The sequence below is a fragment of the Penicillium vulpinum genome, assembly GCF_028829585.1.
Source record: "Penicillium vulpinum strain IBT 29486 chromosome Unknown utg000003l_segment0_segment0, whole genome shotgun sequence".
NCBI classification, from domain to species: domain Eukaryota; kingdom Fungi; phylum Ascomycota; class Eurotiomycetes; order Eurotiales; family Aspergillaceae; genus Penicillium; species Penicillium vulpinum.
Genome location: NW_026643243.1, coordinates 6,227,516 through 6,253,008, shown reverse-complemented (window position 1 = coordinate 6,253,008; position 25,493 = coordinate 6,227,516). Strand labels below are relative to the sequence as shown.

Below are 25,493 nucleotides of genomic sequence, written 5' to 3'. Positions count from 1 at the left end.
GAACCACGAAGGTCCGGCTCGATATGAAGACTCAAACTACTTGATCTCATCTTGATCTGCCTTCAGTGCACTCATTGCTTACTATATATATCTTACACAGCTCATATCTGTCTTTCAGCATGCCTGGAAAAGGAACCAATATGGCTCGTGTTAAGAAGAGCAAGATTACTCCAACGGAATATCTGGATGGTATTAAGGCAGATTCTTTGATATGCCCTTGGAACACAGGTGATTGGAAGAAAGCTCACGGCGATGGTAAGGCGGGCACTCTTGGCGCTTATAGAATGAGTAGCATGAAGACGAGCACTGAGTTACGAGAGTACCAGGTTCAGATTCTGTACCTAAAGAAGCCTATGTTAAGCTTCACCTTGCCGGGAACCCTAGACAAGGATGGTTCGACTAATCCTCCTACCTCCCAGGAGGTTATTGATACCCTGAAAACTGAACTCAGCAAGAACGGAAAGTAGAACAACCATACTCACAGAATTTTGACTAAAGAGATCTTCCTCAAGATTCACCGTTGTGTTCTTGCAACCAGTCTTGGGATTCACCTTCAATCTTGAGTGTGTTAGATCGATCAGATATTTTTCTTTACTCTCTCCTTGATTTCTACTGATTCTAGTATTTTGTTTTGATAGAATGTTGCTGTTCTATTTGTTTCTCGTCCCTTTGTTTGATTTTACCCTTATATCAACTCAAACTTTGCTCTGTTAGCTCCATCATGGACAATATATTATTTCAGCTCTGAAGCACAATTGTAGATATAAAGTCTCCATTTTCTTTTTCTGTTGTTAACTTTGGAGGTTGAATTCTTAATACACAAAGCTGATAGTGCTATTAGTAAGTTTAAGTAGATCAATGCCTTTTGGCTTCTGGGTTCCTTGGGCTTTTTTGCCTTTCAATGTCTCAGTCTATCCCCCTCCCCCATGGTATAGCATTTAGTTCCAAGGCTAGAAAGTCCAATGAAAAAGAAGATCAATGTTAGAGATATTCACATATAGATGTTGAATTCAAAGATTCTTTATTCTCCCTGGGTCATGTATCGTGGGAAGTAATTGGACTGACAGTTGGAGCGGCATTCCGCATGAAAGAAACCTTTCCGTCCGTTTCCCCTTGTGCTTTGCCCCTCTATTTTTGGCATCTTTTTGGCTCTTTGTATAGTAGTTAAATATTTGTACCGTTTGTGGGCTCTCTTTTCAGTCATTATTGTTTTCACTTCTGTTGTACTTTCAGTCCCTTCTTGGCCAACACTCTGACCAAGCCTATTTTCACCTTTATGGAGCTTTGTGCGTTCTTCATCTTATGATGGAAGAAGACGCTAAGAGGATAGATGAAGTAACTGAGTAAGTGACCCCTGGTTTTTGATGCTTGTGAATCTATTCTAACAGCTTCAGATGTCCATATGTGGTCGGCAACAAGATTACGCTGCAGCTGGAGGGTCGCCCAGTTCAAGCTACAATCGTGAAAACCTTTGAACCCTGGACTCAATCATGCGCCATGGTTCTTTCATTTGATTCCGACCTCTCTGCTATAGGGATTGAGGGAAATGTGGTCTTGAAGATCTATGACCGACGGTTTTCAACGGAACTACGAAGTCTCTGGAAAAGGGCCGGCCCTTGGACCCCAGAAATCGAGAGAGATCTTTACAAGCTTCTTTGCTCGGATGAAGGAATGGAGTTTGCAATTGAATACGAAAGGTCTTGCATAAAGGAAAGAGAAGAAGAACACGGGTTTATACCAACGATCATAGAGGAAGATACCAGTGAAGAACAGGACCAACAGAACACCCATGAGCAGGAAGGCACCAATAAAAGCGACAGCACCAATGGGAATGGCAATGCCAAGTCCAAAGGGACCCTCTCCATATTCTCCATGCTCTCGATCAAGCTCTTCTCTCCTCTCTTCCATGGATGCAAGATTGTTTTCCGTGGTCTATCCTGCGCCATCCGCTTTTTTGGTACTCAAGCTACCGCGATCCTTTTCTGAGGAGGCCATAAGATCATTGATGTTGAAAACCAAACGACCAATAGGTGTGATGAAGCCAGCGGAAATAATCCTATCAACAAATACCATAGAACAACTGGGGAACAGCAGACCAACAATCTCGAAGCAGTGGTTGAGGACCCGGAGGAATCTGAAAATGAAGAAGAGGAGTGGGATCGCACATGTGAAGAGGTAGATACATATGTTGCCAAGCAGATTCTTTATGAAGCAGAAATCAGAGCATACGAGACGATGAAAGATCTGCAAGGTATCTACGTCCCTCGAATTTTTGCACATACGAAAATGCTGGGGCCAAAATATACCCAAGATCAGCCCTTCAGTCGGTATTTCGAACACCCTGGAATTCTTATGGAATACATTGAAGGATTCCCTCTGCACGAGCTCCCGGAAAATGCCCCAAGGAAAGCATGGCATCCCATCGTTGACAAAGCTATTGAGATTGTCAACAATATCATGCGCCATGGGGTCCTCAATGACGATACGAATGTAAGGTGCTTTATTGTGCAACCTGATCCAGCCAACGATTCCGATTCTGAATACAGGTTTAAATTGGCTATGATTGACTTTGGTCATACCAGATTGCGTAGCCAATACCCGCCAGAAGAGGACTGGCGATCGTGGGAAGCACTTAATGATGCAGAGGGTGCTATCGGAGTAATAATGAATTGGAAATTGGGCGAGATATGTGAAGGAGCATATGTCTACACACGAACTCCCTATAGCAAAGCGCTTCAATATGATTACATGAGGGAAGAGTGTTCCGATAGAATATAGAAAAAAAAAATTAGGGAAGGTCTTAGGCCATCCAACACTGTTGAAGACTGATGCTATGAGTTGGGAATATTTGCATGTTTCTTTTCTCTCTCTCTCCATAATTGTTCTTTCTCTTTCCCTTCTTCTTAGCTAGGAACGATCTGTGGTCCTTTTCCAGCATCCAGCAAATAAGTTTCTTGCATTCTGATATTATTTAAAAAGAAAATCAATATATCCAATACATCAGGCAAAGTTGTCGAAGTAAACGCATTGTACTAAAAGCACTTCTTTTTTTGTTTGGTTTTTTGTTTGGTTTACAAGATACGGAATATATCGAATCCATCAATGTGGCAGTGACTCGAATTTACTGACTATCCACGATATCCACAAGTACCTTGATTTTAAAGAAATTTCTCAATGGGTGACTAGCGAGGCTCATATTTGTCGGTATGTCCACTTCCGATGCCATTCCGAAGTACAACGTCCAGCTTCGAGTGCTACATATGCAGACTGTACCATATATTTTCTCAGATTTAGCAGGGCATCGCATATATCAGTATCTAATCCTGGTATAAGTCTAATAATATAATACCAATTGGTTCATATAAGAAGATAGAAAGAAAAACATCGATTTCGTTCTCAACAAGATCGGATGCGGTCCCTTCCGATTTCCCCCCTCATGATGAATAGACATATCCTGCAAGAACTCTCTAGCTTCTCATTATTTTTTTTCCAGCTTGCAAATATTTCTCCTTAACTCAGAAAAGTATGTCTTATCAAATCGCCTACGACACTACCCGCGCACCACCCCGCAGTGCCGCGCTGGTCGCATTCATGGAAGACTTCTACCGCACCAGCGACACCGAATCCCTGCACGAGAAATACGTGCAAAGCTTCACTGAAGATGCGACACTCATTATGGGACCAAAAGAGGCTAAGGGCGCAAGTGGTATGGTGCTATCCGATTCCCGCCCTTAACATCACTGAAGCTATACAGCCGATCCCGGTTTCTATTTCAACGCAGGCAGAATATATACCTCTGGATTGGTTTGTACTCCAGCTAATAAAATCAATTTCATAACAGAAATCCTCACCCTCCGCCATGGTCTCTGGACACACGTTGTCTCACGCCAACACGTGCCGACACGGATCTACTTCGGCGGCGACGATGAGATCATGTTGTATGGTGGCGTGAACTATAGACTCAAGACTAACCCCGATAATGATGTTTATGTGCCTTGGGCTGGACGTGTTGTGTTCGCGCCCCAGAAGAGGGACGAGGATATCAAGATGCAGTTCTATCAGGTTTACTTGGTGAGTACATCCTTATGTTGCTAGCTGTCAGTGGTGTTTGCGATGCTGATTGATTATCTTTTAGGATACCGCGGCTCAGTCGGGAAAGAAATGAAGTAGACTGGAATGCGAACATTGAACTTGTGGTGTACATATATACTAAAAATAAGAGTTGCATGAATTCAATAGCAATGATTGGATATAAATTGGGCTTCGAGAGAATGTTGATCTATATAACGTTCAAAGCTGAAGATCTGAAGGTGGCTAGATGATACCAGACGTCTACACCTACATCTACAACACAGAGAGAGAGAGAGGACAGAACAGTTTTGAAGTGTTTAGACATGCTCTTTATTTCCAGGAGACCACGAGAGAAAAAAGGGACAAAGACGCCGTAGGGTTGATCGGGGTCAAAGAGGTGAGGGAGATCATAAAAACATGTCAAAGGGAAAAAAGATCCCCTCTCCTCGACAAGAAAGAGAGGGGAAGGATTGTGTAGAACGTCTCGTCCGCTCTCTTCTCTCGTTCAAGTCTCCGGATAATGATGCCTCATCCTCATGCACTCTGCACCGCCCATATCTCTCTCCGCTAGTAGCCCCGTCTGGTCGTCAGAAAAAAAAATATGGATTGGAACAAGAAAAAAGAAACAAACGTAAAGTCACGCACGGGACCGCAAGCTCCGAATTTTATTTTTGTGCCGTCATTTCCAATATCTTGCCGCCGTAGCGAAGACAAAACCACAAAAACAAACGACTTATCCCCGAACTATTAAAAGCCCATCGTTGCGATACGTTTATTCCTCATCAGACTCCTCCTCCTCATCGACGGTGGTCTTGGCAATACGGTCCAAATCACGCTGGCCGCTCTGGGTGATGCGACGGCCACCTTTGTCCTCATCAATCTCGAGGACACCGATCTTCTCAAGAGCCTGGAGGGCCTTGCGGTCAACGGAGCCGGAGGCATCAACGTGGTGGGCGGGGCGGGCACCACGGTTCTTGGTGGAACCGTGGACCTTGCGAAGACGGCCGACACCGACGGTCTTGCGCATGTAGATGTGACGGGCACAGGCGGCGGCGCGGACGTAGAACCTTTAGCAAAAAGCAAGAATGTCAATTAGGTGTTCGAATTTTGGTGGCTTAATATTTGATGCGGTCGTACCAGTCAGCATCCTGGGGAGGAAGCTCGTTGGAAGCAGAGGTCTTGACAGTGTCAACCCATCCGGGGATGGGGAGCTTGCCCTGACGCTTCAGGAAAGCAGAGTAGGCAGAGATGAACTTCTGCGCCTGTGTGGGGAGAAAAATTATATGTTAGTAGTGGTTCATCAGGATATGCATGGACCGGTCAAAGTCTGTGGATTTGCAGATGCGGCGGATTCGTTTCTGGAAGCAATTCATCGTTCGTCGGAGTTTCCGCTTGCATGCAGTCGTTGTGTTGAGTATTCGCTTTCTCAGAAAGCGAATACCGATAGATCTGTCGATCTATCAAAAATTCGCCCCTCAAAACATGCATGCACATCCTTCAGTATTCGACATATTTCCCGTAGGCAATGAAACCATTCGCCTAGTGCGTGTGTAATCCGTGCAAAGCATTTCCATCCTGGCGATATGATCCGACCGATGTTGTGGTATCCGTGCATCCAGAAACGAACCGTCCACATCACGCAAACCAGAGCTGGTGACCGATCACCTAAAAATCGAGCAGGACACTTACGTCCACATCGCGAACGGTAACACCACCCATTTTGGCGACTTGTCGAGGGGTCGAAGGGTAGGGATTAGAGAGAGAGAGGCGTTGGGCGTCGAGGTGGGCAGGGTCGAAGTCGAAGAGTCGCTCAAAATTTCAAGACACACACAACTCTGGGCGGGTTGGGTCTGTGTGCCGTTCGCTTGTCCATTTTGGGTTAGCCGTACCCTAAGCTGGGTCATGTGATATACACCAATTTTGCCTGACGTCTCAGGCTCCACTTGACACCCATTGATGCCTGATACTCTAGGCATTAATCGTTTGACAGAAAATCTGCGGAGGAACTAATGGATGGATGTTATTTGAAGGCTCATTCTCTCATGTTCTAATTATACACAAATTAATATCTATTTCATAACGGTTTTCATGATTCGTAACTTTGAAACAATTAAACGATGTACCCGTTCCCTAATGCCTTGATCCATATGTAGTCTTCGCCCCAGTTGCAAAACGCCTGAATTATTCCCAATTACAATGTGGGTGCTCTCTTCAGTCCAACGCAATATCTCACAAATAGAGTGTCAATGAAGTGGCCATGTCGGATACCGGGAGGTCGACACCGGTTGAACTCGTCAATGGCATCTTGCACACCAAAACCAAGATGCTCGATCAAATAGCAACAAATCAAAAACCCGGTACGGTTGTAGCCATAGTGACAGTGAACTCCGACCACTGGACGTGGTAGAGACTTCTCTTCATCTGTACGCTGCTCCATATTCTCATCGATCTCCTTTTGTAGTTTATTGACCAGAGCGATAAAGTCGCGTGCCTCGTCTGGAGTTGGAGGAATCTTGGATATAGTCGGGTGCTTGTAGTAGTGGATTCCACCCTTCTCCATTTCGACCGGGTTATAGACCGGACTTTCATGACTAATGTCTATGACAGCATGGATGCGGCCGCGGTATTTTGCCGAGAAAGCCACAGGGTTGTGTTCCTCGTCAACCTCGCGCAACATCTTGAGCGCGACAAATGTGTTGGCAATCCGTTCCGAGACTGGGGCAACTTTCTTCCATTTGGCAAGATTCTTGACATCCCACTTTCCAGATGTGTTCATGTGCTGCAATTGCCAGCCCAGACCGAGACGCTTGTCGATATTTGATGAGAGAAAATCTTGGATAATCCCTGCAAGCGTGCGATAGGTCGCCCGGTCGTACAGCAGTGCGTGAGATGCGGGCGCCGGCAAAATTGCCGACTTGACCACTCGCTTTCGCTGGCCAACCTCCAGGTGCTTCTCGAAGATCTGCACGCCAAACACCTTCTCGTTGACGATATCGCCGGCTGGAGTCGACATCTGGTCATGGACTCGTGAAGCATCCGGGATGATGCTGCTATCGCTGGTATCAATCGTGGTATGGGCTGAAGCATCACCAAAGAATTTCAAAATCTTCTGCACCTCTACTGGTTTGGTCACAGCATCCATCTCTCCCGCGATCAACAGAACTGGCATGCGAATACCCGCCCAGACCTGTTGACCTGGGAGTCCACCAATCGGGTGGTCCTCATTATCGTAGGTGGGAAGTGTGCCCCACGCCATGCGTCGCCAAACAGGCGTCCGACTTTGTTTGTTGAAGCGCACCTGGAGATTCCGCGTTTCCACGTCGGCAGCGACGCCGACCATTCGCCTAACACTGGGACTTTGCTCGCCTCCACGTCTGTCCCAGCGACGCCAAAGATCGAAAAGTAGACTAGGAACATAGAGCGCTCGGCGAAACTTGGTAGTGTCTTGCGCAGATGGGGGTGAGGCTCGAGGACACACAGCAACAAGGCCAATTATGTGCTCTTTCACCTTTGCACCAACTGAAGACGCCGATGAAGCTAGAAGGGCGGACAAGGAACATCCGAGACTGTGTCCGACTAGAATTATTTCCTGGCCAGACTCCCGGTCCCGGTGCTGATCAATGGCTTCGGCCAATAATTCGGACAGAGCCTCCACAGTGTATGCATTCCAATCCGTAGGTTCAAACTTTGACAGTCCACATCCGGGCAAATCAATACCAAAGCATGAGCTGACATTAGACAGACTGGTTAGAAGGTGGTGGAATTGTGCAAGGGACCCGCCTAGCCCATGAACAACCACAATCAGTGGGACAGGAGTCGGTTTGGTCGGGAGTCGAGCGAGGTGTGGATGTGGGCTGTAAAAGGTGCGAATGGCGGGATAGGTAGCTACCGAAGTAGTGTAAGAGTTGTATGTGGTGAATTTCCGGAGAATGCCTGGGTCCGTTTCGTATGCTGCGCGAACGTTAAAATCAAGGTCCTAAGTGAAAGACGAGCCGTTCACCCACCATCAGTGCTTTGCTGTTGAGTGTCCGACGGCCAATCTTTCGTCTTGTAGTTTGGATTGGTTCCATGTCGCAACGATGCGTTGCTATCGTAGTCTTCATCTTCATAATCATCCTCTTCCGAGGAGCTCAAAGTCTTCGAAGATTTGGTCGAGCTCTTACGAGCAGCAGGACGCTGCACACGAGAGGCCTTGGACCCTGGCTGCTTGCGTCTCACCAGCGAGGAAAACACCCCGCATCCAGTCATGGTGATCACACAGGTAGTTAAGAACACAACCTGACCCCAATTCACATTGTCATTGCGATGGAGGTCGCGGAAAGCGCTGGCGACGGAGGAGAGCGATGTGTTTTGGGCGGCTGTGCGCACTGAGTGAAAGAGTCGCAGGACAGCCGCGACACTTGATGGGTTGGATTCAGACGTCAACGAGTCGTAGAGGGCGGAGGTAGCGTCTGACCCCATGATTAAGTACCAGAGGGGCGATCTGGGCTTTTTCAGGGCCCCCCGATAGGGATTATGCCAAGAACCACGCGACGGCACGCCCGATGCTCTTTGGATATAGGGCAAATAACTTCGAGACCAATAAGGAAAGCTAGATCGACAACGTTGAAGCCTTTGAGTGGCAAGGATAAGAAAAAGTAGAGAGATTTAGTTTCGGCCACTCACAGCCTTGGGAGGAACAGCGTGGGGGTTGAGTCATCAATAGTCGGACTCCACTCCTACCGCCACAAATTTGGGAACCTCGGAAGGAACTTACTTGATTATGGCATTTACTATGGGAGGAGATGTACTTCTACAATATACACTATTAAGAGCATATTTTTAGTCTCCTTTTTCTCGATCTTGTATATATTCCCTGCTTTCTTATTGCCCCTGATGATGTACTATGCGCACTACAACATATGTCCATGTGGTTCCCAAGGTGTTGGTATTAGACTCCATTTCTTAGTACCCCCGGGGCAAGCATGCGTGGCCTCTTATCTATTACTGGCCAATTTCAAGCGGGGCGACGAAGATCATATACTATCGAAATCCAATGTTTACACCTTTCTGGAACAAGATAGATCATAACATCATTTCAACTACCTCGAAATATGCTATACCTACTCCATATGTTGTATACATTTACACAATTAGGTGGCATATCATAATGATTTATCAAGAAGATCCATTAAAATAGATCCGTCATGGCTCCCTGTGATGCATCACTGACCAATCGTGCGTACTTGGCCAGCACACCACGAGTGATTTGCGGTGAAGGAGGGGTCCACTGACGTCGTCTCTCCTGAAGCTCCTCATCCGAGACATCCATGGAAAGCGAGTTGGTCTCTGCGTCAATAGTAACAATATCCCCATCACGGACGAGCGCAATCGGGCCACCCACGGCGGCTTCGGGCACAATGTGCCCGACAATGAAACCGTGGCTGGCACCCGAATACCGTCCGTCAGTAATAAGTGCCACGTTGGTCAACTTGGCTCCCATAAGCGCAGCACTGGCCTTGAGTTGTTCCGGCATTCCGGGCCCACCCTTAGGGCCCTCGTAACGCACGATGATCACGAGGTTCTCGCCCCGTGGGATGCGGCCTTCGTTCAGGGCGTCGTTGAGCCGGTGTTCCTTATCAAATACACGGGCCTTGCCAACGAATCGAAGCCCTTCCTTGCCAGTAATTTTGGCGACGGCACCGCCTGGTGCAAGGTTACCACGTAGGATCTGCAGGTGACCGGTTGCCTTGATTGGGTTGTCCAATGGGCGGATCAGATCCTGGCCCTCCGTTAGGGAGGGGAATGAAGCAACATTCTCGGCTAACGTCTTGCCTGTCACTGTGGGAATATCTCCATCAAGCAGACCGGCCGCGATCAGCAGCTTCTGCACAGATGGGACACCTCCGATCTCATACAGATCGGCCATATAGTACTTGCCACTAGGTGAGAGGTTGGCAATGAAGGGAATCTTGTTGCTGACACGCTGGATATCATCCAGCGTCAGGTCAACACCAGCAGTTCGAGCCATGGCCAGGAAATGGAGGACACCGTTAGTGCTACCGCCCAGCGCCATAGTCATGACGAGAGCATTTTCAAAGGACCGCTTGGTCAATAGGTCCCGTGGGCAAATGTTCTTCTCTAGGCAGACCTTGATAGCATCTGCAGCACGCACACACTCTCGCATCTTGGATGGCGATTCGGCAGGTGTGGACGATGAGCCAGGTAATGACAGACCCATTGACTCAATAGCAGTGGCCATAGTATTCGCCGTGAACATACCACCGCAGGCGCCAGCACCTGGGCAGGCATGCCGTTCCAAGTCATCCATGATTTCATCCTGAGTCTTGGTTTGATCACCACCGTCGTCGGGCTGGCGCAGGGTGCCGTAGGCGTAGGCACCCGCAGCCTCGAAGCATGTTGAGACATTGATAGGCTTCCGCAAGTGCTCGGAGTAGCCGATTCCAATAGTTCCACCGTAGATCATAATTGAGGGGCGGTTATGGCGAGCCATGCCCATTACGACACCGGGCATATTCTTATCGCAGCCCGGGATAGCAATACAGGCATCGTGGTATTGGGCACAAGTTACGGTCTCGACACTATCGGCAATGACCTCTCGAGTTTGAAGAGAGAATCTCATTCCTAGCGAGGGTTAGCTATCTCGTTTCCTAGCAGTGAGAGCTAATGGTCAAACGAACCTTCACTGCCCATGGTAATTGCATCCGAAACACCAATCGTGTTGTACTGCCACCCAAGCATTCCCTGTTCCAAAACTGACTTCTTGACAGTCTTGGCCAAGTCCATCAAGTGCATGTTGCATGGATTCCCTTCCCACCATACCGAAGCGATACCAACATGCGGGCTCTTTGCCATCGCTTCCTTATCTGGGACTCCGGCAGCGTAGAGCATAGCCTACAGCGGTCAGTAATGAAACTTAATATTTTCTCATTTTTAACTTACCCGTGCACCAGGGAAGTCATGGCCTTTGGTGATAGTGTGGGAGTGACGGTTGAGCGCGGGGGTGCCATCTGGGTGTTTCGCATCTGCAGGCAAAGAAGGGAAGTTGATATATTTAGCCTCACTAAGAGTGCTAGAAGTTGGCTTTGAGGAATCCATGATGATATGTCAGACGAAATAAAACCAACAAAGAAAGAGGTTATAGAGGCAATTGATCAGAATTATATCCCACAATCTCGGGAGCTTCGCACCGATGTCCGACCCCCAGAACCCCACGTTCAGGATTGTCCAGTTAGATACGGCCGATTTATGAGCAAGTCGGAGTTGGGCCTACTCCCCGGATCTACATTATATAAGGCTAGATCTCACCAAAAGTCTTTATATAGTAGTACTAACTACGTAACTACCTAGTTACCTAGGTACCTAACTAGTTAGTCAAGGCTGGGGTTACTAAAGTAAATTTGCTTGGTCACACCCGACCGCTTCCGTCCATAACTAGCATCGACGTCATACATATGATACCTATAAAAGCAATATTCAGGGCTTTTAGAGCTACTTCATTTCCATTCCGAATACCAGACAGAGTATCCATATAATGGCCACTGACGTGAGAATCGCTCAGGCAATAGGGACACTTGGCTGCGCACTGGCAGCAAGTAAGTAGCACTACGCAATCGATGGATAGACACTTACAGTATTCAAGGCGGCATTGCTACATTGTCAATAATGAGCATTCCCAATATCATTATTCCAGCTCGTCGTCCACCCGGAGCGACACTGCCATTCCAGGATACCCCAGAAACCCCGACCGCTCACTTGACACACCAGTGGTTGGATCTGTATACTCGTGGCAGCAAGATTTTCCCCGGTATATCCGCAGTATCTTCACTTGCAAACCTTTATGCGCTCTGGACATTGCAGAACTCTCCTACCCCTGGCCCGGATATTCTTGGTCTTGGGTCCAGCTGGTCCACATGCTATCTGCTTGCTGTTGGGGTTACGATGAGCATTGTACCTTTTACTCTTACGGCTATGAAGAAGACGAATGCCAAATTGAAGGCTCATGCAACACGTGGTGATGCGGCCGACGCCGAGGGTTCTGAGAGCATGGTGGTTAGTCCGCAGGAGAAGGCCAAGCAAGCCAGGGAGGATAGCGAGGTGCTTGAACTTTTACAGCGTTGGTCGAAGTTGAACTTGATCAGAGCTACGCTTCCACTTATCGGGGCTGGTATTGGGTTCTATGCTGCGGTCTCCAGCTGGACAATTCCTTAAATAGGAATGCCAGAACTTGTGGCGTTTTGAATTTTTGCTGTTTGTTGAATTAGTTAGTTAGTTAACTAACTAGAAGGTTTCTTGTATGGTTATGTAAAAGGAAATTTCAATTTTCAAGTATGGGTATCGTCAAATTTCTATCAGGGTTGCAAGTCAAATATGTAATACGATTACCCAGGTAATTGTATATTCATAAACAGGTCGGGCAAGGGGAGGCCAGTAGGCACTTCCAAGGGTATCCGGAGTGTGAGGCGAGGCCTTAGTCCTCATCTTCGTTCGTACCTCTTGCGCCATTGTCCTCCGTAGACTCTTTCTCAATGGTAGACCATTGGTCTGAATGTTGCAGGGCTTCATCGGCGCTGATCTCTTGCAACGGGCTGGATTTGTCCAATGCGCCTTCTTGGTGAAGATCTGTCCCACGGGCCTCACTATCAGGTTCCCCGTCAATGGCAAAGCCAACAATCTTCCCAGTGCCAGGCTGCGACCGTGCCTCTTCTAGCACATCACCATTCCAAGGTTGGCATTTCTTAACATTTTCACCGCATCGGAGGCAAGTCCATCCCTGGCCTTCTTCCGCTTCGACTTTCTGCACAATACAGACGAAACAATAGATACAGCCACAGGGAATGGTCTCGTATGGATTTGTGATATCAGTTTGCGCCGATCCCGAAATACCACCCGATACAGAGGCCGCCATGGCATCGGCTTCTGTGGTTGCGGTCGGGTTCTGATCGCGGTAGCAGATAGCACAGGTCCGCTCAGGGAGGAAGGCCAGCTCTCCTTGTTTTTCGTAAACCTCGTCATCATCCCCGCTTGACCGTACAGACTTGACCATCTTGTGCCAGGCACGGGCGATCCATCGCCGCCAGCGCCCAATTCCAACAAGAGGAAGGAGGAAAAGAAGGAATTCGGTAAACGCATGCCAGACTAGTTGACGGTTTAGATACTCAAAGGATACTTCCCGGCTAGCCTGTGCAGACGGCGGAGTAAGGCGGATGCGAAGGATGCGATCAACCAAGGTACGGTATCGGCCATTAACTAGGAACACTAGGAAAGAGACGAAGGCGGCAATCGAGTGCGATGTCGAAATTATGTCTGTTAGTCGCGACAGCATTCGGATGTCCTGTGATGGCTTTATAGTATCCGTTAATAAAACATTGCCAAAAGAGAGATTTATGTCGGCAACTAACCTCGTCATAGCCACCTTCTTGTCCGACCAACCAGCTCTCCCACTTGTCCCAAGCATATCGCCCTCCAACCGTCAATAAGCCATAGACACCCTTCTGCAATTTCGTTGGAGAAGAGTAAACAGGTCCTTTGCTTCGGCTATCGGTGTATTTAAGGCCTTGTAGTGTCGCACCATACGATGCGTTGTGATCCCATATTGATAGTTTGAAAAGGATAGCCCGTAACGCGAACAGAATCTCATGTGACCAATCTTCGCGCATTTGAGGCTATTGTCATTGTCAGCCACCTTTCATCACAACACTCTAGAGACTCATCCACCAAGCATTGAGACATACACCAAAGTATTTGAGGGCATCCCCGACCTGGCCCTTCATCAGACCAAGCAGCTCCTCATCCAACAATTCAGCATCCACCTGGCCCACTCGAAATGAGGGGCGCGTACCATCCCGACCCTTGATAGAATTCCATATCCGCCACCCTGAGCTAGGTAATCGATTCAATGGATATGGAAGACGTTGGACGGCAGCCGGGCTAATCGGAGAGGCCCGCTGCTGTGCTGCATTGCGGGCGCGTGCTTCGGCTTCACGCTGGCGACGACGTTCAAGAACACGCTCTTGTGCGGCGGCGAAATTTGTTGAGCTCATCGCGAAATCATGACGTGTTTGTAGAGGATGGGAGGGAGCAAGTTGGGGAATCGTGAGAACACGGGGAAATGGGCCCCGGAGTTGCTCATGGCACTCGGTTCCCTAGACGGAAGAGCCGAGGTATCTATTTCACGTGACTATGATATTTCCAATGCTCTTATGGAGATTTTGAGTACTCGTGACAAAAACATATAAATTCTTAGCGATACAAGCAGGATTCTAATGTGTACTTGCGTAGGTATAACGCTGTGTTAGAAAGCATCGTGGTCGGTACGGCTCTCTCGGAGATACCCTTGACAAGAAGGGTTCCAGTCACTGAACTTGATCAAGGAATCCATGATCAAAAATTTATCACTTGACTCAATTGAGACCAGTGAGCTGGTAATGGAACTTGATTTCTGCCAGTTGGAATTGTTACGCAGATGTCTAGACAGCCAACATAAGCCATTTCAATTGATCTATGCAAGTCGGCTTTGTACATGCCCAATTTGTACGATTCGAACCACATTATCCAATGAAACCTATATTAACTATGGCGTCCACAGTGAATGAAACTATCGAAACTCGGCTGTTCATTAACGGCGAAGTATGGATCTACTACATTTAGTACCCTGGGACTGCTATAAACCATGCTTCTTTATACTGACATTTCTAGTTCCGAGAATCGTCTATTAGAAAAACATTTGAGGTTGTATATCCATACACCAAAGAGGTCGTTGCGCAAGGTGTGTCCCCTTCTCCGCAAAAGCCAACATACTGCTAACACCTACTCTCCTACCAAAGTTCAAGAAGCCGACATACAAGACATAGAAGATGCAGTTACTGCTGCCAACGCGGCTTTTCCCGCCTGGTGAGATCTGGGCACCGACAAGCGTGGCGCATAGCTGCGCAACCTATCCCAGCTCATCCTGGAATCAAACAATGAGCTGGCGAAGTTCGAGACACTCTCCACCGGCCGACCAATCTCGCATTTTATTGACGCCAGTATAGCAGCCGAGTTCTCCGGATACTTCGCTGGAGGTGGTTGGACCGCGCAGGGAACGGCCAGCCTCAACACACCGGACCACCTAAACCTAACCGTCAAGCAGCCATATGGCGTAGTAGCACTTATCATCCCGTGGAACTTCCCGCTCATCATGTTTGCCGGGAAAGTGGCACCCGCACTGGCGGCAGGCAATACAGTTGTATTGAAGAGCAGTGAGAAGGCACCGTTGACGGTTTGTGCAATATCTTTTGTGTATCACTGTGACCATGCGAACTGACACTCAGCATAGTCTCTCTATGTAGCCAAGCTAATTGAGAAAGCCGGCTTCCCACCCGGAGTTATCAACGTCATCTCTGGCTTCGGCAACCCTACCGGGGCGGCTTTGGCATCGCACATGGCCGTCCGCTGTATCAGCTTCACTGGTTCCACGGCGACGGGCCAGAAGATCCAGGCGGCAGCTGCAAAGTCAAACATGAAGCACGTGCATATGGAGCTGGGCGGGAAGTCACCGGCAATTATCTTCGAAGACGCGGATCTGGAGACAGCTGTTGCGCAGACACAATTCAGCATTCAGTTTAGTAGCGGACAAGTGTGCGCGGCGAACTCACGAATCTATGTGCACGAGTCAGTGGCTAAACAATTCATTAAACTATTCCGCGAGAAGCTTGCTGCTGTCTGGATGGGCGATCCACTTGACCCTGCCACCTCGCATGGCCCGCAGATTGATCTGCTGCAGTATAACCGGATCAAGGAATACCTTGATATCGGGGAGAAATATGGAACACTCAGTCTAGGCGGTGATGCAAATGATGGGTTCTTTGTGCGGCCGACTATCTTTGAGGGCGTTGCTGAAGACTTGCGGCTGATGCAAGAGGAGGTTTTTGGCCCGGTTGTTGCAATCAATACCTTTTCCACTGAGACTGAAGCAATTGAGAAGGCAAATGATTCGGAGTTTGGCCTGTACGCTGCTGTCTTTACCAAGGATATTGATCGTGCCATTCGTTTACCCAAGGCCCTGGATGCGGGCACTGTTGGGGTGAACTGCACTAGCCCGACGAGCGCTAAGGATGCTGCTTTTGGTGGTTTCAAGATGAGTGGGAATGGCCGGGAGGGGTTCTTGTATAGTCTTGACAGTTTCCTTGAGACTAAAAGTATTTGATCAAGACAGCACGTCTGTGATAGATACCTGGTTTAACCAAAGGCCTGGTTGAAAATGGAGGTGTGATTTCGGGGTTATAGAGAATTGAACAGAAAACCATGCAGAATTACTTGGCTCTACCAAAGAAGATCCATTATTCAGTAATATTTGACACCTAGATCAATCCTCCCGGTGAGCTTATATTAAAATAGTAAATAAGCCAAGCGTGGGGGTTATAGATCTCCGTTGTAAAGTCCAGTTCCAACCACGTTTATAAGAACCTTGGAAGGGCTAAATCCCGGTCTTTCTCCTCCCCATACACACATACAATAACCTACTGACTTGCTTGATGTATTTTTTGAGATAGATCATCTGATAGATACCATATTTGTCAGGCTGTGACTAGCTATATAGCTAGCTTCTGTTTGTTTGTAGAGAATCAATCCTTCTTCTCTCCTCTTCGCTTTCTGGTTATATTGCAACCATACCAAACCTAGCAAACTTGCCTATTGAACTCTTCATTGCAGTGCTAGATTTTGCTCTGCCCAAAAGTCGGTACCGCATCGCTTATGCAGCAATCCCCACATTGCGGCGATTGTGAGGGGGTTGAATCTCGGAAACTGGGGCTTTTACCCCTGCGCAGTTGCTAGTTGGCTAAGTCAAGTCCAGCTGCCGGTGACCGAGAGAGAGCTGGTCCGCAGTGTTATTTATGATACAGGATTGGGTGATCTTGAAGATACTATTTTTCGAAGTCTCTCCCGGCAAGATTGTTGGCCTTTGATGGTGATTCTCTTGACATTAGTTCCGAACCTTTCAACTCTCCATGCACATGTGCCTCCATGTGGTCCTATTATGGGGACTTTCCTGAAAAGAACACTTGACTTGAAGGCCTCTGGAAAGTCATTCTGCCCTCTTAATAAGCCCAAGGAGCTGATTTTGACCTACGAAGTCCCCATGATTGTGGGGTTGTGGACAAAAACCTTCTTCATGCGAAAACATACTGCGGTCCGGGGCAAACCTCAGAACCTTAGGGATTCCCAAGAACTTTTACTCAGCCACAATGCGGAAAATCGTAACGATGGGGATGAAGAAATGCGGGACAAAGAAGACTAGAATGGCGATCACGTCGATGAAATCTGTCCTCGTGACCGAGTATCGCGGTAAATCTGTTGCGATGTATTTCGCATATCCAGCCTTCGTGTCAGAAAGTACCAATATGCTGGGCTTACACTAGGGGCATGTTTCGGTATCTGAATGGGTGACCTCACTATCCGTTTCAATATCAGCTTTCTCCCATCGGCCACCCAAGAGGATCATACGTTCTCGGGTTCAATAAATACGTCGATGCAAATGCTACATCCGCGTTTTGTGGTTTATTCTTAGGATTACTTCTAGTAGTCTTTCAATGGGAACAGCAATGTCAGAATGATAGCGCATTTCAATTCGTAGCTAAAGATTAAGATATTGGTCTCCAGATGGAGATGGTTATTTCTGTTTTACATCTCCGAAATTTGGAGAAAACCTTCCCTCCAGTCAATCAGTACCGCGTTTGTAAGATCCCGGGTGATAAAGAGCCATAGGAACACAGCCACACCCAGCCGACTAGTAAGAAAGGATGAAGAACTGCTCAATCAGAAGGAGTAGGCAGCGATGGCCAGCAGGACTCCGACCATGACAGTCGAGATGGGAGCCGTGGCAATGAAGCCAGTGCTTTTCTCAGTAGTAGAGTCCACCGTTGTGGCGTTGGTCTTGGCCGTGGTATCGTTTGCGCGCTTGGCAGTGACCTTGTCGTTGTAGTGATACTTGGCGCTCCAGGGGTACGGCTTGGTATCGTAGGACGCGTTCAGGTGTCCATAGGCTTTCTTGACGGAATCCAGGATACCGTGACCGGCGGAGCACTTTTCATTGCTATCGGTAATGGGAACCGGCCACTCAGCAACAAATGTGGAGGTATTGCCAACGGACGTGTCCCCATCTGACATGGGACCAGGGTAAGTCTGGTTAAGAGTGAGATGGGTCTTGTCGACCTCGTAGTTGACGTAACCAGTCTTGTTGGCGACAATCTCGAAGAGATTGGCACCGCAATCCCAGCGGCCCAGGGAAGGAAGACCCCAGTTAGCAGAGATACTGGCAATGCTAGAGTAGTGAGTGTAGAAGGTATTGTCCTTGGTACCCTTGAGGTGCTCAGGAATGGCACCACCAACAAGAACGCTGAAGACACGGTTGTCGTTCGTGTAAGTGTCGTCTTCATCGAAGGTCAGAAGGAGGAGGGTGTTGTTGTAGAAGTACTCGTTCTGGAGCAATTTGGTCACCCAAGGACGCTCCCACTTGGCAGCGAAAGTGATGTTGGTGTCATGGGCATCGTTGGTCATGTTAGGAGTAATGAACGCCCACTGAGGAAGCTTCTTGTCCCGAAGATCATTTTCAAAGTCATCAAAGCTCTTGATAGAACGTGTACGACTGTCGTTGGCCACAACGGAGTCATAAAGCACCATCGGGTTGTGCTTGCGGACGTAATCAGGTTTGTAATTTGCCTGGTTGGAGTAGTTGAAGCCCTGGAAACCAGCATAGGGAATGTGCTCCTGGTATTCAGCCCACGAGATGCTCTTGGTGTCAAGAAGATCAGCAATGGTGGAAACGTTCAGAGGGATCTGCTTGAAGTCGTCGTTATCCATTCCAAACGTGTCACCACCAGCGGCAGCGCAGTAGTTGGGCTCAGAAGGATGGGTGACAGCATAGAAGTTGGTCCTAAAGAATATCAGAATGGGTCACCTCAACTCATAGCCCAAGTCATTGGAAACCTACAGCAAGATACCCTGAGAAGCAAGCCATTGCATGTCAGAATCGGCAGCAACATCACTGTAATCCTATGAGCCAGTTAGTCATGGTGTCTCGAGAACTCTAGGGATGCTTTGGGAGTTTATCACGCACAGTGTTCTCCAGCCAGACTTGATAGAAACGATCAAAAGCCAAACCCTTGACATCGGAGACAGTAACCTCCGGCTTGGTAGTTGCTGCAGCCGCACGAATGTCAGCGACAGCAGGCTCAGACGTAGTAGCTGTCTGAGCGGTTGCCAGAGCAGCCACTCCCGCCAGGACCGCGATGACAGTCTTCATTTTGATGGATCTCGCAGAAAATCAATGAAAGATTGATGTAACTGATAGAATAAGAACGAGTCAGACTGAAGAGAGTGGTAAGAAAGAAGAAGAAAAGATCATCAAGAGAGGTCGGAATAGCAGAATATGTATGGAAGCTTGGAAGGGGGTTCAATTCACTACACGTGCATCATACATAGGTCCACTCGGAGATAAAAATCTCAGAGGAAGGTATACCTGACCGGTACCTGAATTTATTTGTTCTTATTAGCTTTGTTGAAGTCTCATCCATGTACTCCGTACCTGATGTTGAGTTGAAGTTTAGAACGGTTTGTTGTACGACGTTGGCACATGGAGCGATGGAGCCCTCTGATTGGCTTAAATGGACCGAAATACAAAAACGAGGGGCCCGCACCAAGAACCAGGGCGAATGCTTAGCTGATCCAAGACTACGGCCCGACCCCTCTCCTCGCCAAAGCAGCTTTTATCTAGTATGTATATAGTCCATTATGTATCATATGTGTTTACACATCGGAGTACACGGTACATGCATACATATCCATAGATGTCGATGTACCTGATTTCTTGTAATTCATGTTAGTCCAATTGAAGTGGGGACTTATACGCTAGCGTGCCCAGCCCCAGAGGTATCTTTTTCTTGAGATAAGACTCGGTTGCTTGGCCCGATGCTTGGTGAGTGGAGAAAATGGGGTGCCCAGACAAATCACTGAGCTTGGCTCAGGGGCGTGCTAAGCTTCACCCAATAATCAAACGGTGAAAACAAATGAGAACAGATGAGAGCATGTGAGCACTAGAATATAAATTGCCCTAGGAGTGTTGGGATTGCCTAATATGGCAGTTTCTCGTCGGAGTCGTCGGGGTGTACAAGGAACGCCGACACTCGGCCATTTCGAGAAGGGAGAAATGAGAAATCCCAAGTAAATGATTCGACTGAAAATTCTCTTGCCATTCTTTTTCTTACAAGATAACTGGGATTGTAAAGCTTTCGGAGTTGTTGTACTATTCTGCCTATACGAGGTTACATTTCAAATGCGGGGCAGTTTTTGAAATATACCTAGGTACTCCGTACATATATTCATTGTACTAGTCAGGAAGGTGACATGAGTGGAGCTCATTGCTAGGCGACAGAATTCTAATGCCTGGGCTGCTCAAGTATAAGTTGAGTCTTGAATATGAAACAAAATTCCATTATCGTATATAGGTTATCAGGTATCATTTGTATACATTTTTACCGGCTAATCCCATGACGCTTCATATTCTGAAGATTCATAGTATCCTAGTCACCACCACGGTTCTCGTTCTTGAATCTGACATCGTCTTCTGGGCCGCCAGTGCCCTCGAAATGACCTCCTCTGGCGAGTCTAGAAGGAACAGAATGTTAACAATGTGAACGATTGACAGGCAGAGAAGTGGTATATGTCTCACCTGTTGCGGTCATCCCGAATGCCACCTTCATCCTCGGGAATTACACGGCGGTCACTGCCAGAGGCAGCTGAGCCAGGGCCATACTTCACACCTGTGGCCTGAGAGAATCGCTGGTCAACCATCTCGTCAACACCAGACTCGAGAGCTGGAATGGTTATCAGTATATACATGGCATCGATCAAGACCGGCTTCTCCACGTACTCGAGTCACTTTTCTTGCCAAGGCCCTGCTTGGCCTCGTAGGAGTTGAGGTTCCTCTCGGCATTGAAGGTTACCTGGTTCAATTCTTCGGTGCTAGGCATATTGTTTGAGTTATGTCTCGATGTTGTAGTATATGTAGGCAAATTGACGGGTGTTTGAAGAATTTGAACTTAAAGATTGCCATCTGCGTTCAACTGAATTGCGCTTTATATATATATATCTCTCTCGTCCTGGATCCCCATCCACATCATACCTACTTCACTTCAGGTTGGGAATTGTAGTTGCATCATGCTACATCATATGTATGTCACAAATAAAGAAATATACAGAACCATTGTATATGTTGTAGGTGAAAAAAAAGGGGTTTGCTTGAAAACAAGTTGCCAATCCAATTTTCCAAAATGACACTCTTAAGCATCTTAGAAGCTGTTTGAGGCTGACTTCATTGTCTCCACCTCCAGGGCTGCCCAGAGGGCATTGATCTCAGGGGAAAAACATTGGGAGCCCTAGCAGCAGATCTGAATCGGGATAGACATTAGGGTTCAACCCTAGGGTTTGGCGGGACCGGATTATTGCTTTTCCGGAGGCGGGGAGTTCATGTTGGAGAAGGGAGCTCCGACGAGACATGTCAGTTCTTTGATCACTTCTTTAGGAACTCACATAGCGCTTCTTTCCATGAATGTCTAGTGGTTCAGGGCACTTCAGTGAAATTCTGATCTGGTGCTTCTATTAGAAAAACCACGGGCTTTGCAGCTCTTTTTTCTTTCACGCGTCGATCGCCGTTATTCGCCATGACCTTTGCCATCGAAGCACAGGGCGAGACTAACCCACTCAGCCCCCAAAATGTGCTCAATACGCTAGTCCTTGCAGCAAGCTCGTCACAGGAGCAAGTTCGAACGGGCACTGAACAGCTCCAGAACTGGGAGAAACAGGGCATGTACTACTCTTTTCTACAGGTATCAGTCAACAGTCTTGGTTGTTGTTGCTTCACCCAATAACACGACTTTACAACATATAGGAAGTCTTTCTTGATCATTCCGTGCCACATGAAGTTCGTTATCTTGCCATTATTCAATTGAAGAATGGCATCGATAAATACTGGCGCAAGACAGCACCAAAGTATGTCATCGGAATATCACCAAGATAAGCGCATGCTAACACTTGTGAAAGTGCGATGAAACAGGAAGAAAAGGAACACATCAAGACCCGGGCTCTTGAGGCAGGAATCGTTGAGCCTTCGCCGCTGCTGGCTCTCCATAACTCCCTGATGATTGCAAAAATCATGCGATTTGAGTTTCCCCATGATTGGTATGTCAATCTGCAGCTGTGTGTCATCTCATTCTAATTTTAATCAGGCCGGATGCTATTTCGTACATCATTTCCTCACTCCGATCCTCCGTCCAACCTGGAGCAAACCCGCTCCAACTTCCCCGAACTCTCCTCATATTGCTACAGATAATCAAGGAATTATCGACGGCACGAATTCAACGAACGCGACATAATCTTCAGTCCGCATCACCCGAGATATTCCAGTTATTAGGAGGCATCTATGTTGATAAAGTCAATCAATGGGGGGCGATACTGGAGCAGGGTGGTGCTGGAGAGGGAGAGTTGCTGGGGACGCTCGAATTGAGCTTGGTATCTCTCAAGGTCCTCAGGCGTCTGATCATTGCTGGCTTTGAACATCCGAGTCGCAGCCAAGAAGTACAGGGCTTCTGGGTGCTGACCCATTCGCACTTCAGCAAATTCCATTCTCTCGTGGACGGGTCTACCAATCTCCCCGAGCCGATTCATCGGGCCATCGAGAAGCATTTGCTTCAGATGTCGAAGTTGCATGTCGAAATGGCCAAAACACACCCCGCGTCTTTCGCGTTGCTGCCAGATAGTATCTCGCTTGTCAAGTCGTATTGGTCATTAGTCGTCAAACTTGGCGAGAAATATGACAGCCTTGGTGCTGGAGGCGAAGATGAAGGGAAATCTTTGACTGAGAAGACCGGTCTGCGAGCTCTGCTCTTGATTCGTGCATGCGCAAAAATGGCATTCAACCCTGCTCACACTTTCAAATACCAGACACCGGAAGACAAGGAGGAGCGGAAACAATCCGTTCAGCTCGTCGAAACGGAACTCTTTACCGAAGAATTTGTGATCAATGTCATGGAGCTACTCGTCACGCAGTTCTTTAGATTCCGCAAGATCGATTTCCAAGATTGGGAAGAAGAACCGGAGGAATGGGAAAAGCGAGAGGAAGAGAATACTGATGCTTGGGAGTTCTCAATCCGTTCATGCTCGGAAAAACTTTTCCTTGACCTCGTGATTCATTTCAAGGATCTACTAATTCCACGTTTGCTGACCGTATTCTATACTTTCGCGAGTAGGTTATTGATGAGCCATATAAAGTGTGATGCGATTCTAATATTTATACTCTAGGCACCGACAACCACGATGTGCTCTTGAAAGACTCGCTGTATTCTGCCATCGGCTTGGCTGCGGCCAGCCTTGAACAGCATCTGGACTTCAACGCATTCTTGGAGCATACGATGGTTGCTGAGGTCCAGTCTCAAGAACCAGAGTACAAGCTTCTGAGGAGAAGAATCGCACTCGTGCTTGGCCAATGGGTCCCGGTCAAGGCAGGCGAACTGAACATGGACGCAATTTGCCAGATCTTCCAGCATTTGCTCGGCAAGCATGATCCTATGAACGATCTGGTCGTCCGCATTACCGCCGGTCGGCAACTCCGAAGTGTACTTAACTCATACGAATTTTCACCCGAAGCATTCATGCCATTTGCGCCTACCATCTTGGAGAGTCTCATGTCTCTCGTTCAAGAAGTCGAATCCTCGGATACCAAGATGGGGCTTTTGGAGACGGTTCGCACGGTGGTCGTCAAGATGGAAGATCATGTAAGTTGTTGCCTCGGTTTTGTTGGCGCCTGCGTAACTCACAATACTAGATCAACCCATTCTCTGATCGAATCATTTCTTTACTCCCACCGCTGTGGGAAAGCTCTGGCGAAGAACACTTGATGAAACAAGCTATCTTGACTTTGTTGTCATCCCTGATTCAATCGTTAGGACAGGAGTCTGTGAGGTATCACTCTCTTATTCTTCCACTGATCCAAAGCTCAGTGGAACCTGGCTCGGTAAGTCCCGTGTGAATCATGCTGCATATATCAACTTAACCTAACTTTTCGCCAAGGAAACCATTGTTTACCTTCTAGATGAGGCATTGGATCTCTGGCATGCCATTATTCAGGCTACACCATCTCCTGCCTCACCGGAAATCATATCACTTCTCCCGTCTTTGTTCCCCATTCTCGAAGCTGCAACCGATAGCACCCCGCAGGCCATTCAAATCCTCGAATCTTATGTGTTCCTTGCGCCGCAGGAGATTCTCAGTGACCGTTTCCGCTACCAAATTTTGGTGATCCTTGAATCACTACTCAAATCCACAACTAAGCAACGACTCGGTGTGATACCTCGCCTTGTTGATCTGATGCTTCGCGGTGCGGAGACAGTGGACGGCGGTAGCGAAGCAACATATGGCGTCATTTCCCAGTCCCTTCTAGACAGCTCCTTCCTTGCCTCCCTGCTAGAAGGCCTTTACTCTGCCCACGAAGCGAGTCAGACATCCGGTCCAAACAGAAAGACTTCACCTGTGGACGGTGTCGTCGAAAGCGATTACTTCTCTGTGCTAGCGCGCCTTGCACTGGCCAGTCCTACCATTCTAGCCTCATCAGTCGCCGCCGCGACCAACTCATCTGATGAACAATCTCTGACCTGGATCGTGACCGAATGGTTTTCGCACTACGATAACATTGGCAGCATCAACCAAAAGAAACTCCACGTACTTGCCCTCACCCAACTTTTGGCCCTACAAGGACCGCCACTCGATCCGTCTTTACCCCCTCCGCCCCCTGCCTACATCCTTTCTCACTTGCAATCATACTTGAGTGTATGGACAGATCTCATCACCGAGTTAGCAGACGGTAGCACTGACCCCAATGCCGATTATCTGGTCTGCTGGAATGCACCACCCGGGTCAGAAACCGCAATGCCAGAAGCCCAAGAGGTCGAATCGCCCGAGATCATTCGTCGCCGTGACTGGCAATCCGGGGATGCAATCCATCGCTTTATGATCCGAGACTTTGTGCGCCATCGCCTGCAAGAGGTTATCGCTGGCTGTGGTGGAGCACAGCGGTTCCAGGATGAGTGGCTAGTCAACGTCGACACTGAAGTCGTGGCCGCGTTTGGAGCACTTGGATTACTCTGAGTGAAGAAGACCTTGCTCCTTTTGATATCGGTAGCGCATTTTCACTTTCCATTTGCATTGCCACCATTCTGTTGTATATGCTTGTTACACTCATATTTTTCTACTTGCATGACCACCATGGTCCATACCTGTCGACTTTTAGCACTCTCAGATCCCAGATACTGATACATACCCCAATACATAAGATATCTTCTCAAAGCTTATTGTGATCGCTAAATAGTAGATCTTTCTTGGGACTCTAGTTC

General features: G+C 47.9%; 13 protein-coding genes across 13 annotated transcripts; 7 read left to right on the top strand and 6 right to left on the bottom strand.

Annotated features, from left to right (window-relative positions):
- Nucleotides 1-119: 119 nt before the first annotated feature.
- Nucleotides 120-467, top strand: N7479_007395 (uncharacterized protein; the record flags this gene model as incomplete). The annotated part of the gene is made up of 1 exon (XM_057255089.1): nt 120-467. The coding sequence occupies one exon, from the start codon at nt 120-122 to the stop codon at nt 465-467; it is 348 nt and encodes a 115-aa protein (XP_057108951.1).
- Nucleotides 468-1,305: 838 nt separating this feature from the next.
- N7479_007394 (uncharacterized protein) lies at nt 1,306-2,778 on the top strand (the record flags this gene model as incomplete). Its single annotated transcript, XM_057255088.1, has 3 exons — nt 1,306-1,343; nt 1,395-1,957; nt 1,988-2,778. 3 exons carry the CDS (start codon nt 1,306-1,308, stop codon nt 2,776-2,778), a joined length of 1,392 nt encoding a protein of 463 aa, XP_057108950.1.
- A 747-nt stretch (nt 2,779-3,525) lies between these two features.
- N7479_007393 (uncharacterized protein) lies at nt 3,526-4,165 on the top strand (the record flags this gene model as incomplete). Its single annotated transcript, XM_057255087.1, has 3 exons — nt 3,526-3,706; nt 3,842-4,071; nt 4,136-4,165. The coding sequence occupies 3 exons, from the start codon at nt 3,526-3,528 to the stop codon at nt 4,163-4,165; spliced, it is 441 nt and encodes a 146-aa protein (XP_057108949.1).
- Nucleotides 4,166-4,843: 678 nt separating this feature from the next.
- Nucleotides 4,844-5,790, bottom strand: N7479_007392 (40S ribosomal protein eS19; the record flags this gene model as incomplete). The annotated part of the gene is made up of 3 exons (XM_057255086.1): nt 4,844-5,138; nt 5,209-5,333; nt 5,761-5,790. 3 exons carry the CDS (start codon nt 5,788-5,790, stop codon nt 4,844-4,846), a joined length of 450 nt encoding a protein of 149 aa, XP_057108948.1.
- Nucleotides 5,791-6,262: 472 nt separating this feature from the next.
- On the bottom strand, nt 6,263-8,532 carry N7479_007391 (RNA 5'-triphosphatase domain-containing protein; the record flags this gene model as incomplete). The annotated part of the gene is made up of 2 exons (XM_057255085.1): nt 6,263-8,022; nt 8,076-8,532. The coding sequence occupies 2 exons, from the start codon at nt 8,530-8,532 to the stop codon at nt 6,263-6,265; spliced, it is 2,217 nt and encodes a 738-aa protein (XP_057108947.1).
- A 709-nt stretch (nt 8,533-9,241) lies between these two features.
- On the bottom strand, nt 9,242-11,169 carry ilv3B (putative mitochondrial dihydroxy acid dehydratase; the record flags this gene model as incomplete). The annotated part of the gene is made up of 3 exons (XM_057255084.1): nt 9,242-10,695; nt 10,752-10,965; nt 11,014-11,169. The coding sequence occupies 3 exons, from the start codon at nt 11,167-11,169 to the stop codon at nt 9,242-9,244; spliced, it is 1,824 nt and encodes a 607-aa protein (XP_057108946.1).
- Nucleotides 11,170-11,605: 436 nt separating this feature from the next.
- N7479_007389 (anthrone oxygenase family protein) lies at nt 11,606-12,282 on the top strand (the record flags this gene model as incomplete). Its single annotated transcript, XM_057255083.1, has 2 exons — nt 11,606-11,666; nt 11,714-12,282. 2 exons carry the CDS (start codon nt 11,606-11,608, stop codon nt 12,280-12,282), a joined length of 630 nt encoding a protein of 209 aa, XP_057108945.1.
- Nucleotides 12,283-12,541: 259 nt separating this feature from the next.
- Nucleotides 12,542-14,114, bottom strand: N7479_007388 (pex2/pex10/pex12 family protein; the record flags this gene model as incomplete). Its single annotated transcript, XM_057255082.1, has 3 exons — nt 12,542-13,414; nt 13,473-13,736; nt 13,806-14,114. 3 exons carry the CDS (start codon nt 14,112-14,114, stop codon nt 12,542-12,544), a joined length of 1,446 nt encoding a protein of 481 aa, XP_057108944.1.
- Nucleotides 14,115-14,646: 532 nt separating this feature from the next.
- On the top strand, nt 14,647-16,258 carry N7479_007387 (uncharacterized protein; the record flags this gene model as incomplete). The annotated part of the gene is made up of 5 exons (XM_057255081.1): nt 14,647-14,700; nt 14,770-14,839; nt 14,898-14,932; nt 14,999-15,331; nt 15,389-16,258. 5 exons carry the CDS (start codon nt 14,647-14,649, stop codon nt 16,256-16,258), a joined length of 1,362 nt encoding a protein of 453 aa, XP_057108943.1.
- Nucleotides 16,259-17,089: 831 nt separating this feature from the next.
- N7479_007386 (uncharacterized protein) lies at nt 17,090-17,350 on the top strand (the record flags this gene model as incomplete). Its single annotated transcript, XM_057255080.1, has 1 exon — nt 17,090-17,350. One exon carries the CDS (start codon nt 17,090-17,092, stop codon nt 17,348-17,350), a length of 261 nt encoding a protein of 86 aa, XP_057108942.1.
- A 518-nt stretch (nt 17,351-17,868) lies between these two features.
- N7479_007385 (acid phosphatase PHOa) lies at nt 17,869-19,354 on the bottom strand (the record flags this gene model as incomplete). The annotated part of the gene is made up of 3 exons (XM_057255079.1): nt 17,869-18,985; nt 19,043-19,104; nt 19,169-19,354. The coding sequence occupies 3 exons, from the start codon at nt 19,352-19,354 to the stop codon at nt 17,869-17,871; spliced, it is 1,365 nt and encodes a 454-aa protein (XP_057108941.1).
- Nucleotides 19,355-20,630: 1,276 nt separating this feature from the next.
- N7479_007384 (uncharacterized protein) lies at nt 20,631-21,080 on the bottom strand (the record flags this gene model as incomplete). The annotated part of the gene is made up of 3 exons (XM_057255078.1): nt 20,631-20,715; nt 20,780-20,924; nt 20,981-21,080. 3 exons carry the CDS (start codon nt 21,078-21,080, stop codon nt 20,631-20,633), a joined length of 330 nt encoding a protein of 109 aa, XP_057108940.1.
- Nucleotides 21,081-21,770: 690 nt separating this feature from the next.
- N7479_007383 (putative importin 11) lies at nt 21,771-25,248 on the top strand (the record flags this gene model as incomplete). Its single annotated transcript, XM_057255077.1, has 7 exons — nt 21,771-21,935; nt 21,998-22,098; nt 22,150-22,287; nt 22,335-23,350; nt 23,407-23,879; nt 23,930-24,118; nt 24,175-25,248. The coding sequence occupies 7 exons, from the start codon at nt 21,771-21,773 to the stop codon at nt 25,246-25,248; spliced, it is 3,156 nt and encodes a 1,051-aa protein (XP_057108939.1).
- Between the last annotated feature and the right edge of the window lie 245 nt (nt 25,249-25,493).